The 14,487-nt window shown below is 36.1% G+C and overlaps 1 protein-coding gene across 6 annotated transcripts in view; it reads right to left on the reverse strand.

Moving 5' to 3' along the window:
- The window catches only part of HSD17B4 (hydroxysteroid 17-beta dehydrogenase 4), a 92,211-nt gene continuing 77,724 nt past the window's right edge, over positions 1-14,487 (reverse strand). For 3 of the 6 annotated variants that reach the window (XR_004482163.2, XM_049708511.1, XM_004267485.3), the window contains 2 exons: positions 8,978-9,105; positions 1-348 (listed from right to left, as the gene is read on the reverse strand). Coding sequence is in view for 3 of the 6 variants with exons in the window: in XM_049708511.1 (XP_049564468.1) it covers positions 259-348; positions 8,978-9,105 (218 nt within the window). In the remaining 3 variants the exon portion in view is untranslated. Of the gene's footprint in view, positions 349-8,975; positions 9,106-14,487 lie in introns of those variants that run through there. The other 3 variants (XR_004482161.2, XR_004482162.2, XM_033423823.2) reach the window with 2 other exon arrangements.

Genomic DNA, 14,487 nt, shown 5'->3' on the forward strand with positions numbered 1-14,487 from the left:
TTGAGTGAAAGTTTTTTATTATGAAGACATAGGTCTAAGAACAGAAGGATAATCATGTGCCAGCTTACAGTTCCTTGTAAAAGTAATAACATGAAAAATTAGTAGAAAATGAACATCTGAAAAGTTATCTGTAATCTGAAAAGGTTAAGCAATTTCCCCTGTATCTTAATTTTGACCATTTTTGCTGAATCACTTTTGCATATTTAGTTGAAGAGAGTATTTAATTTTTCTATTGTAATTAATAACGTAGTATGTCCTTCAGAGCTTGGCATATTCTTTAAGAATCATCCGAAGCTTCTGGCTCAACATGATGTTCCCTCTGGCCTTCAGTCTGCCACTAAAGAATGCCTGGAAAGGAGAGAGGGAAAGACAGAACCAACCTTTACCATGTCACATTGTATTTCTTTTTTAAAAAGATCATTGCTTAGACTGAATACAATTGAGTTAATAACGCTGGACAACAAAGGCAACTTTTATCTAGCAATGATAGTTCAATGATTATAGATAACACCCATATTTTTAGATATCTAAGAAAAAATAAAGACTCCTTGTGTATTTTAGAAAACCATAGAATAATTTATCTGAATTGACAGATCTGGGAATTCTGCTTCAACCTATGCTTCTGGCTTTAGTCTATATTCTTAAATGTGAATTTAAGACCATATGAATAAAAGGCTTTACTGTATTACTAACAATAAAAACACTGAGTTCAGAACTTTCAAAAGTAGATTTAAAATATTTATTATATCTTCATGAAACAGAAGGCCATATAATGGCAAAATAAGATAGTGTAACAAAGTAGTGAATAGATCCTGGGCTGTAGCATCAGAATGCCTGGGTCAAAATCTAGGTTCTGCCACTAAATGCAAGGTGAGCTTGGACAAATTACTTAACCTCTCTGAGCTCTGGCCTCCTTATCTATAAAGGACATGACAACAGCACCTAAATAGCAGCTTTGTTGTATGAGTTAAATGAAACAGTGTGAAAAGTGCTTAGCTTAGCATTCGACATGTGGAAGGAGCTATTAAGCTCATTATTACCAAGCAAAAGACTATAATGTCAAAACACTAAGAGCTCCTGTACCACTTTTTTTCTGACCTGACAATAGAAACTTGTGCAAGTTCTCCCCCCGGTGTCAAGTTCCCTATCAGTAAGATTAAAATGATAAAACACAATATAGCTTATTGAGAAAATAACATACGGAATATGAAGTGAAAAAGAAGTCTCTAGATTTTTAGCTAGATGTACATGTACATCTACATGTACATGTAACATTACAAAGCAGCCTCACAAATAAAATATCACTTGAGAAGCACAGCCATCAACCTGAAGTGGGCATATCAGCAAAAAAGAAATTCAAAAGCTTAAAAACCTACTCAAGGCCACAGAGCCAACAAAAAGTGGGCCAGGACTAAACACGGGTGTTCTCTGCTTAATAATATCTCCTGCTTATTAACTAGCAACAATTTAATTTCAGAAGCGAATCCTTACCAACTGGAGGAAAAGCAAAAACTGCTTAAACTTTTTATCCCAAAAATACTGCAGGAGAATTTCATTCAATCAGGTTCAAGTGCTAAGCATTCAAACTAGAGACTGGAATTTTAAAACTAAGACAGCTTTCACTGTGCAGTTACAGAAATGATGGTCTGCGACTCCTGCAGAGTCAGTTCGTAGACGGGCTTGCCAGGTGCTACAGTCTGAGAGGGACTTACAACCTAAAATAAAAACACCAACTTCCGGGCTTCCCTGGTGGCGCAGTGGTTGAGAGTCTGCCTGCCGAGGCAGGGGACACGGGTTCGTGCCCCGGACCGGGAAGATCCCACATGCCGCGGAGTGGCTGGGCCCGTGAGCCATGGCCGCTGAGCCTGTGCGTCTGGAGCCTATGCTCCGCAACGGGAGAGGCCACAACAGTGAGAGGCCCGTGTACAACAAAACAAAACACCAACTTCCTTGAAGTAAATATACCAATATTTGATGGTTGTTATTTGAGTGGAAGAATTTTGTACATAAATCTTTGTTCCTATCTAACTGTTTTCTTAGGATAGATTCCTAGAAGAAGAATTACTAAATCATGGCATTTCTTAAATAAGTTTCTTGACCATGCTTCCATATCACCACAGTTTTCAAACTGTGCACCTCAGTGCACTGGGGCACCACACCAAACTCCAACAGACACTACAAAATATTTTAAATTTTTGAAGGAAATACAGTGACATTGGTCAAACACAACATGAAAACTACCCTTGTTTGGATCTAACTACTTAATAAACTGAACCATTAGGTATTTCTTTTGGCCTAGGAGTGCCACGCAAAAAGTGCTGAGACAGTAAGTGGCCATAAAGGAAGAAAGTCAGTGAAACTCTGCCATAGTGCTGTCCAGAAAGACTGCTAAATTAATATTCCTTCTAGCTACGTGTGAATCCACTTATCCCAACCTTAATAATACTGCTTTCTTAATCTTTGAAAATCTGAGGCAAAAATGACATGCTTTAATTTGCATGTTTTAGATACTGGGAAAAATTAATAGTTTTTCTCATGTATGTTAGTCATACCTATTTCTTTCATTAATTACTGGTTCATGTTGTTTGCCCATTTTTTATATTGAGGTCTTTGTGTTGTCCAGAATTTTTATAAGTTATTAACACCAATATACTATGTATCATCATTTTATTTTTCCCCAGGTTTATGGCATATCTTATGGAGTCTGACATGCAGAAGTTTTTAATTTCTACATAGCCTAAACTACTGCTATTGAGCTTATGTTCCTTATTTCTATCCTTGCTTTAATCTACTCAAGTATTAATTGAGCATCTACATTACACTAGGCAATATTCTATGCTAGGAAAGAGACATCTCTCCCTGTTCTCATGGAGCCAACATTACAGTAGGGGAGTCAAAAAGTAAAATGCAAACAAGTAATTAAAGCCTGTTATAAATGCTATGAAGGAGGCTACTTAGATAATATAATAGGAGGGAACTACTTTGGATGAAACAAAGCCAGCCATGCAAAAAGATGAGAATAGAAATTCCAGAAAAGGCAAATAAATAGACATTGAAGGGGTAAAAATTGATGGGAAGGAACTAAGAGGAGAGGCAACGTAAATTGAATTAGCATTGTAAGTGATGAGGCAAGCAGTGCAGGATGAAGCTGGGAAGATAAGCAAGGGAATCTTCACATACAATATAATAATATGTAGCCTGGATTTTATCCAAGTACAAAAGTAAATCTTGGAGGTTTTTATCAGGTGGAATGACCCATAATCTGATTCACAGTTTTAAAAGATTACTCCAGCTCCTGTATGAAGAACATATTGGTGGAAAAGCAAGAATAAAAGCACTAAGACCAGTCAGGAAGCCAGGTGAGAGATGATGGAGGCTTGGATCAGGATGATAACCCTAGTGATGAAGAGAAGAAAATGAACTCAAGATACGTTCTGGAGAAAGAACAAGCAGGATTAAGGATAGAAAGGATACAGAGGTGAAGAAGGAAGCCAAGACAATTCTTACATTACTGAGCATACTAATTTGGGTAGATAGATCGTGGTGCCATTTCCTGAAAACAAAAAAAAATGGGGGAAAAAACTCAATCACAAGTTCTAAGTTGGACATAGTAAGATGTGCCATCAGAGACATAAGTGAAGAGCTGGTTACACCACTATGGAACTCAGAGAAGATGCTGAGTGAGACATTTAAATCTGCAAGTTGTCAACATGTAGATGGCTCTAAATACCACAGGATGGATGGACTCATTTAAGAAGAGTGTTACTTAGAGAAGAGCCCTGAAATGAGCCCTGAGAAACACCAAAACTCAACAGTTGGGGGTAAAAGAGGAAGACACCAAAGGAGATTAGGAAGAGCCAAAGGTGGAGAAAGCAAAACAGGAGAATAAGGTATCATGAAAGCCAAGGGATAAGATTATTTCAAGAAGTTGGTGGTTAACTGAGTTGAATGCTACTGAAAGGCTGAGAAAGATGTAGATAGAGAAATATTTACTGGATTTAGCAATATAGGTCATCACAAGAACTTCACAAAAACATTATCAGTGCAGTAACAGATGTAGAAGTCAGATAAGAGAAGGCAGAAGAGCAGTCAAGACAGAATTCTTAAACCTTTGCTGCCCACTAAAGTAGCCACTAGCCCATGCGGCTATTGAGTGCTTGAAATATGATTAGCCCTGGCTGAGATGTATTGTAAGTATAAAATACACACTGGATTTTAAAGATTTTTTTTAAAGAAGGATATAAAATATCCCATTAATATTTAATATTGATTACATGTTAAAATATTTGAATGTATTGGGTTAAATAAAATATATTAAAATTAATTTTACCTGTTTCTTTTTAAGATTTTTAATTTATTTTGATTTTTTTATTAAAGTATAGCTGATTTACTGTGTTGTGTTAATTTCTGCTGTACAGCAAAGTGATTCAGTTATACATATATATACATTCTTTTTTTTATATATTCTTTTCCATTATGGTTTATCATAGGATATTGAATAGAGTTCTCTGTGCTATATAGTAGGACCTTGTTGTTTATACATTCTATACATAATAGCTTACATCTGCTCACCCCAACCTCCCACTCCATCCCTCCCCCAACCCCCTCCCCCTTGGCAACCACCAGTCTGTTCTCTATGTCCATGATTCTGTTTCTATTTCATAGGTAGGTTCATTTGTGTCATATTTTAGATTCCATATATAAGTGACATCTTATGGTATTTTTCTTTCTCTTTCTGACTTACTTCACTTAGTATGATAATCTCTAGTTGCATCCATGTTGCTGCAAATGCATTATTTCATTCTTTTTTATGGCTGAGTAGTATTGCATTGTATACACCACATCTTCTTTATCCATTCATTTGTCAATGGACATTTAGGTTGTTTTCATGTCTTGGCTATTGTAAATAGTGCTGCTATGAACATAAGGGTGCATGAATCTTTTTGAATTATAGTTTTGTTAGGATATATGCCCAGGAGCACGATTGCTGGATCATATGGTAATTCTATTTTTAATTTTATAAGGAACTTCCATACTGTTTTCCACAGTGGCTGCACCAACTTACATTCCCACCAACAGTGTAGGAGGGTTCCATTTTCTCCACACCCTCTCCAGCATTTGTTATTTATACACTTTTTAATGATGACCATTCTGACTAGGGTGAGGTGATACCTCACTGTAGTTTTGATTTACATTTCTCTAATAGTTAGCAATGTGGAGCACCTTTTCATGTGCCTGTTGGACATCTGTATTTCTTCTTTGAAGAACTGTCTATTTAGGTCTCTGCTCATTTTTCCATTGGGTTGTTTGTTTTTTTGTTGTTGAGTTGTATGAGCTGTTTACATATTTTGGAAATTAAGTCCTTGTCGTTTGCACCATTTGCAAATATTTTCTCCCATTCTGTAGGTTGTCTTTTCGTTTTGTTTATGGTTTCCTTTGCTGTGCAAAAGTTGTAAGTTTGATTAGGTCCCATTTGTTTATTTTTGTTTTTATTTCTATTGTCTTGGGAGACTGACCTAAGAAAACATTGGAACAATTTATGTCCGAGAATGTTTTGCCCATGATCTCTTCTAGGAGTTTTATGGTGTCACATCTTATGTTCAAGTCTTTAAGCCATTTTGAGTTTATTCTTAACCTTTTTTTTAATGTGGCTACTAGAAAATTTTTAATTACTTATGTGGCTCACATTCTATGTCTATTCAACAGTGCTGGTTTAGACAATTCTTTTGTGAAAAGGAACAGAGAAATGATATGGTATGCTGGATGGGGATGTGATATCAAGACAGAGTGTTTGCTTTAAAATCAAGATGTTAGCTTGCCTCTATGCTGTAGGACAATTATGTAGTAGAATGGGAGAGAATGATGCAGAAAAAAGTGGAAAGGAGAAGAAGCAATGACTTTGAGTAGATACTTGGATGAGAAGTGAAGAAGTCTTTGACAGGAAGAGGGAGACTTCCTTCAGTGTAATGTATAGGAAGAAAAGAAGACAGGTGCAGATGCTGACGAAATAGTGATGGGAAAGTGAATATTTTCATTTGAAAGTCTTTTTTTTCTCCCAAAGAACATGAGAAAGATCATCAGCTGAAAATGAAAGAGAGGTAGGCATGGGGGTGTTTTGAGAAGACAGGTATGAAATACTCATCTCAGACAACAGGAATGGAGGCTTAGTGGAAAATCACAGTAAGATTGCTAGACAGTGTGTAGAGACTATTTGAGACTTCTAATCAAAATTTTAAAGGGAAGTCAATTTATCTAGTTGTATGGCTTTTCTCCTGGCGTCTTCATCTATTCAGGTACAGATGCAAAGATGGCAGAGAGTAGGGTTAAAATAGAGTGGAGTTTTCCAGGCAAATAAGATGAGAGAGGTACAAGGGAGATGAGGGTATTTTCAAGGGAGATATCTGATGGACCATGGAATCTAAGCTGAACAAGAAGAGAAGACAGAAGGGAGCTGATGGATAGAAAGTGGTATTGTCAACAAACCGGAGGTCTCTGTGAAGCTCAACAGCAGTAGCAGGAATAACAAAACAAGTTAATGAAACTGTAGGTGATGGTGTTGGAAAATGGTGATGTTTTGTAACAGATACTGGAAGTTGTACATATTATGTTCCCAGTAAAGACAAAAGCTGATGTAGAATGGAGTAAAATTAGAAATAATATCAATAAACTAAGAGTCATCTGTTAAGAGAAGTCACTTTTACAAATCCTGAAGGAAGCCATCAAGGTTGACAAGAGTTGATGCAGAGAGAGAGACAGAGAGAGAGAGACTGTACACTGGGATATAAGGTCTTTGATAACTGAAGAATAGTGATGACAGATAGCACTGAGGTGAGGCAGACGTAATTGAGCCAAATGAGTTTAGAAAACCCCTAATATTAAATTAGAACTTCTCTAAGGACTGTCACCAAGAATAATGAACACCTAGGTTTTCATCAAGTTTTGCTTCTGCTTTAATTTTTTTACATTTAATTCCATCCTGTATGGTACTGACTAAGGTATATGGAATGACATAAAGCACTACCATTTCCTATGCAACTGCCCAGTACCATTCACTGAATAATCCATTCCCCCCCAAAGGTCTGATATTCCTAGCAATTATATAAATGTTTCTGTAAATCCTACATTTAATCTTTATGTATAAGCACCTCAAATATATCTTTAAAAAGAACTCTTAATTAGCCACTCAGCAGCCACAATGACCTTTAAAAATCAGATGTCACTCCACAGCTCAATAGCTTCCTATCACACAAGATCTAAACTGTCTTGCCAACATCTACAAGGTCCTGTGTGACCTACGCCATGCCTACCTCTCCCTGTTCGCCTCCTGCCTCTCTCCCCACTGGCCTCCTCACAGTTATAGTATCCAATAAGCTGAGCTACCGGTGCCTCCAGCCTTGGTGATAGTTGTTTCTTTAGCCTTATAGCTCCTTCCCTCACTTTGTTCAGGTCTCTATCAAGCCTTTTTGGACAATCCGATCTAAAATAGTTCCTCTATCCTGTCACACTCTAATCCAGGGGTTGGCAAACTACAGCCTACGGGCCAAAACCAGTCTGCTGCCTGTTTTTGTAAACAAAGTTTTACTGGAACTCAGCCACATCCATTTGTTTACATATTATCCATGGCTACTTTAACTCTACAATGGCAGAACTCAGTAGGTGCAACAGAGACCATCTGACCTGCAAAGTTTAGAATACATTTACTAGGGGGACCCTGTACAGAAAAAGTTTGCCAACCACTGCTATAACCCATTACTCTTATTTTTCTTCATACCTGAAATTATACTTCTTTTCCATTTCCCTCTAGAACTAAGCTCTACCCAGAAGGGGCACTGTCTTGTTCAGCCACATCTAGCACCTGAATAAAAGGAGGTACTAAATAAATTCCTGGGAAGGAATTAACTGAGGGCTCACTCAGTACCACGCATTATTCTAAGCTCTTCATGTATATTATTGGATTTAGTTATCATAACAATCCTATGGGATTATCACAATTCATTTTACAATGAGAAAATTAAGGCTTAGAGAGTAGGTGGCAGAGCTAAGATTCAAACTTAGATTTATCTGATGCCAAAGAACGTATTTTTAACCATTATACTACTTTAAAATTCTTTTAAAATTAGTCTTTTTATCCAGGAAAATTGAACATTTTCTCCCTTATTCAAATTGCTCCATTCCTTGTAAAATTGCATAGTTTTCTGCAAATAAGCCCTGTGCTTTTTCTTGTTAGGGTACTCATTGGTACTTTGTAGTTTGGGTAGTGATTACAAACAAAATTTTTAAATTATATCCTCTAGTTGGTTTTGCTGCTATGTGAAAGCTATTTTTAAATAATTATTGTGCATTCAACCACTTGTTTCAACTCTTCTGGTCTAAGAATCAATCAGTTGATTCTCGTGGGATTTCTAGCTACATAATCATTCATATTTTCTACTCCATTCTAATTGCTACATCTAATTTTGTGTGTTTGTGGACTAGCCATAGGTTTCAGAACAATATTACCTCATAATGGCCAGCAAAGGCACTCTTGTTTCAATCATGATTTTCCACTGAAATGTCTCTAAATGTTTTACCTTCAGTAAGACACTGGCTATTATGTTCCATCCTTCTATTTCCAGTTTTCAATGACGATTAAGACAAGTTCTTAATTTTATATATCAGGAAAGAATGTCTAATTTTATGAAATATCATATGGTTTTTCAACTCTGAACTAACAATATATTAAAAGGTCTAGATGTGGGTTTTACATTGTTTATCTGCTAAAGAATTCCATCCAAAAATTTAATTTTAAAAAGTATCAGTTGAAAACTCCATTAGAAAAATATATGAGCTGTCAATTTGAATACCGCTATCACTCTGTCTTTCCTCAGAGTTGCAAGATATCTGTCTTATAAATCAGAATTTTGGAGTCAGCCAAAAAACTGCAATTGTCAAATAGGAAGCAATAATGACAAATAAATGAACATTTTAAGAACTTTACCTTCTGAGGATCAAGCTTGCCCAAGACTACTTTCATGAAATCTTCATCTGAAAGCGTGATGGTTACATCAGCAGAATCTTTTGCAGGGCCTTGATACACTTTTCCAGAACCATTTTTTAGGTCAATAGCTGGGAAAAATAGGAAGAAACAAATGTCTGTCATTTTTTTCTTCACAAACCAAATAAATGCAGACATTTTTATAGTTTCCAAGTTACTGTGGTACTTATTCTATTGGGTTGGCCAAAACCTCGTTTGGGTTTTTCTGTAAGATATGGAAGACCCGAACGAACTTCTTGGCCAACCCAATACATTATATATTACCTATCACTTAGAAAAAAATTTTAAATCCTTGATTTTTTGAGATGTCCTCTTTATAAAGAATATGATCTTCAAAATGGTCAAATCAATAATAGTTTTTCTTCATTGAGGAAGTTTACACAACAGATATTTGAAATGTGAATCAATGTAGAATAACATAAGGAAGTTAAGTGGTTGGAAGTTATATGATTAAGGCCTTTAGATTAAAATAAAGACTCTGTAGTCAACAAAGGAAGAAAACTGAATTTTAAAACAATGGCATATTGGTTGGGGTGGGGGAAGGGAACGCACACTCTAATTACCTTTCAAAAACCTGAATTCATCAAAGGTTCTGTCATATGAATTAAACGACAAATTAAATTTTTAAAAGTATTCTAATTAGTTTGCTATAATTTATTTATAAAATGTTTATTGCCCTAATTGTTGTGAAGAAACGTTAAAATTAAAATCTTTTCCCTTAAATGTTTTTGACAGAAGGATTAAGTCTCCCAGAAACAGGCTGGGTAACTGGAAAAACTATTAGATTTGCCTTCATTGCTCTCTATACAACATTTACAGAGCTTTATGTTAAAGTTACATTTTAGAAAGTTTTAATTGTCTCATATATGACTGAGACCAGTCATCCAGGAAGGTAATTCCACTCATCCAGCTTCAGCCTCTTGAATGTGCTTTCTCTGCTACTGCGAAAGCTATGATTGCATCACTCTCCCTAAGAGTGTCAGGAAACTCCCAATTTAGGATCAAGGAAAAGCTACACACACGTAAGCAAAACCATGCATTCTGCTTAGCCAAGCCCTACTCCAAAGAGAAAATTAAGTCACTCCCATTGTCAACAGAAGAGAATCTTGCCAACTAAACTAAAAAATAATAACATGACTATGACGGTTACCTGGGAAGGAGTAAGAGTGAGAAGGAGACCTTTTTGCTTTTTATGCTTCATTCACTCACTTCATTGTTAAGTTTCTTCTATGGGTGTCAGACAATGTACAAGGTACTAAAAGTAAGGCATGAAGAACAAAGGCTCTGTTCTTATTGGTACACACATATTACAAATGTGTTTTTATGTATTATTTGTATAGTTAAAAAGAAAGGTAGAAAAAGAGAGGGAGGAAGGCAGGCAGGGAGGGAGCAGGGAGAGAATAACGGGCAGGGGTCAGAGGGCAGAAAGGAAAGACTAAAGAAAAGTAAACCTCTGGCATTCAACAGACATGATTTTAATTCTTCACAAGTAAGTGTAAGGACCACTGTATGTACTAGTCTTGCTCAGGAATAAAACTGGACTCACGCATCTTAATACTTCAGTGTGGAATAAGTCTGTTAGCTAATGAAGGCCCTTCTAATGAAGGGCTGTCTACGTGCCCTCTCACTCACTTGGTTTTACGTGCTGCTTCACAGCCATGACTCTTATGAAGCAATAAAATATTTTTTTCTGTGGAAAGCTAATAACTAGTGCTGGTAAAAGAAAAGAGGGCTAAAAAGGGGGAAGTTCTTAGCAAGAATACAGAAACTTGGGGTAAAGGAGTGAAACTCCCCATTCCACAGTGGCTCAAGTCATGGTTACAAATGGCTCCTGCGGGAGGATCGTCATCTACCACCATCACCTTAGGTTTACAGATACCTGTCAGGTCATGGGTAATCTAACTGAAATGAAGAACAAGCTATATGTATTTTCTTTTTGTGTCAGAATGTATTTTAAAAGCTTTATGAATTATTTTAGCTCAGTATTTATATAATCATTAATGCACTAAAAAAGTCCAAAAAATTTCAGTTATACTTTACAGAATTTAATGGGGGAGGGAAAGGTGTTAGATGAGAACATATATTTGGACTTAGAGACCTTTGAAGGTTTTAGAATATATACCTTACAAATTACAACACTCTTACCAAAGTGGGTGTACAAGGAACATACCTCAACTTAATAAAAGCTATTTATGACAAACCCACAGCCAACATAATATTCAATGGTGAAAAGCTGAAAACCTTCCTGCTAAAATCTGGAACAAGACAAGGATGACCACTCCTATTCAACATAGTACTGGAAGTCTATTCAGCATTCAGACAAGAAAAAGAAATAAAAGGTATCCACATTAGAAGGAAAGAGGTAAAATTGTCATTATATGCAGATGACATGATACTAAATACAGAAAACCCTAAAAATTCCACACAAAAACTACTAGAACTGATAAACAAATTCAGCAAGGTAGCAGGATACAAGATTAACATACAGTTGCATTTCTTTACACTAACAATGAAATATCAGAAAGGGAAAGTAAAAAAAAAAAAAATCCTTTTTAAAATCATATCAAAAAAATACAAAACTTAGGAATAAACCTGACCAAGGAGGTGAAAGGCTCATATGCTGAGAACTGTAAAACACTGAAAGGAAATGGAAGATGATTTAAAGAAATGGAAAGATATCCCATGCTCTTGGAAGAATTAATATTGTTAAAATGGCCATACTACCCAAAGCAATTTACAGATTTAATACAATCCCTATCAAATTACCCATGACATTTTTCACAGAACTAGAACAAATAATTCTAAAATTTATATGGAACCACAGAAGACCCAGAATTGCCAAAGCAATCCTGAGGAAAAAGAACAAAGCAGGAGGCATAACCCTCCCAGACTTCAGACAATACTAAAAAGCTACAGTAATCAAAATGGCATGGTACTGGTACGAAAACAGATATATGGATCAGTGGAACAGAAGAGAGACCAGAAATAAACCCACACATCTATGGTCAATTAATCTTTGACAAAGGAGGCAAAAATATACAATGGAGAAAAGACAGTCTCTTCAGCAAGTGGTGTTGGGAAAGCTGGACAGCTGCATGTAAATTAATGAAGTTAGAACACACCCTCACACCATACACAAAAATCAACTCAAAATGGCTTAAAGACTTAAGTATATGACATGACACCAGAAAACTCTTAGAAAAGAGCATAGGCAAAACATTTATCTGACGTAAATTGTACCAATGTTTTCTTAGGTCAGTTTTCCAAATCAAAAGAAATAAAAGGAAAAATAAATAAATGGAACCTAATCAAACTTATAAGCTTTTGTACAGCAAAGAAAACCATAAACAAAATGAAAAGATAACCTCCACACTGGGAGAAAATATTTGCAAACAATGTGATAGACAGGGCTTAATTTCCAAAATATACAAACAGCTCATACAATTCAATATCAAAAAAAAAATCCAAAAAATGGGCATAAAACCCAAATAGAAATTTCTCCAAAGAAGACATACAGATGGCCAACAAGCACATGAAAAGTTGCTCAACACTGCTAATTATTAGAGAAATGCAAATCAAAACTACAGTGAGATATCACCTCACACCAGTCAGAATGGCAATCATCAAAAAGTCTACAAATAATAAATGCTGGAAAGGGTGTGGAGAAAAAGGAACCCTTCTATATTGTTGGTGGGAATGTAAAATGGTGCAGCCACTACGGAGAACAGTATGGAGGCTCCTTAAAAACCAAAAATAGAGTTGCCATATGATCCAGCAATCCCACTCCTGGGCATAATTCCGGAGAAAATTCTAACTGGAAAAGATACATGCACCCCAATATTCATAGCAGCACTATTTACAATAGCCAAGACATGGAAGCAACCTAAATGTCCATCAACAGATGAATGGATAAAGAAGATGTGGTGTGTGTATACACACACACAATAGACTACTACTCAGCCATAAGAATGAAATAATGCCATTTGCAGCAACATAGATGGACCTAGAGAATATCATACTAATTGAAGTAAGTCAAACAGAGAAAGACAAATATCATATGATATCATTTATATGTGGAATCCAAAATATGAACTTATTTACAAAACAAAAACAGACTCACAGACAGAAAACAAACTTACAGTTACCAAAGGAGGAAGAGGGGAGGGGATAAATTAGGAGCTTGGGATTACCAGATACAAACTAATATATAAAAAATACGTAAACAACAAGTCCTACTCTTTCTCACAGGGAACTGTATTCTGTATCTTGTAATAAGCTATAATGAAAAAGAATATGAAAAGAATATATATATATGTATATACATATGTATATGTGTATATATATATAACTGAATCACTTTGCTGTACACCAGAAACTAACACAACATTATAAATTAACTGTATGTCAATTAAAAAAAAAAGTATAGATCCAGTAAACAAACTAACCCAGCGATGTCATGTATTAAATAAATAAATAGATAGATAGATAAGCTTTATATCTATTGTATACATTGTACAACACAGGAAATATATTTTATAATAAGTATAAATGAAATATAACCTTTAAAAATTGTGAATCACTATGTGGTATACCTGAAATTTATACAATATTGTATATCAACTATACCTCAATAAAAAAATTTTATTTTATAATAAATAATAGATAGTGTTACAGATTTTACTCAACAGGACGACCTTGCTACAATGTTCTGATTTCAGCTCCCAAAACAGCTGAAGAAGTCTACAATGTCTCTCTTTCTGATTCTTTTTTATTTCATTAATATTTTGCACATCAGTATGGATAAGAAGGTGCAAGTGAGCATTCCAAGATCTGGGCCTCCTTCCCAAAAGCACCTCACTGAGGCCCACCCTCTGGTTTCTTATGCATGTCAAGGGGCTACATCTCTCCATTACACACTCTTGTTCCCCAGAAAAGAGGAAGGGTCCTCGCCCAGGCAGCCCTCCTGCTCCTAGATGATCAAGCACGATAGGCCTCAGAGAGGCCTAACCTCGAAAGACACAGCTAAGACTCCTCCTCCACAGCCAAAACCAACACTGACACCAGAACTCTCTCCATTCTCTCTAGACTCACACTAATTTGGTTTTTAAAAATCCCGACACAGACACACATTCTGCCCAGAGATTCATTGTTGGTGTTGTTTGAATGGCAAGATAGGGGAAGGAGCAGGGAAGATGGGCACGGTCCAGGATCTTTGGGTTTGACATGCATCTTCCAGGCCACTGAGCCCAAACCCCTTGGTTCCTAGACTTGCTCAAGGCCTGTCACTTGTGTAACTCCAGTTCCATAGGTGAACTAAGGAGCTGAGCCTGTTCTCTGTAAACAGGTTTGGATCTGCCATAATGCAAACATGACTAGGACAACTAACAGCAATTTAAAATACCAAGAATTTGGTGATTAACTGTTTAGCAAAACATTTTTAAAACTGCTTGTAA

This window comes from Orcinus orca, chromosome 3 (genome assembly GCF_937001465.1).
Source record: "Orcinus orca chromosome 3, mOrcOrc1.1, whole genome shotgun sequence".
Taxonomy (NCBI): Eukaryota; Metazoa; Chordata; class Mammalia; order Artiodactyla; family Delphinidae; genus Orcinus; species Orcinus orca.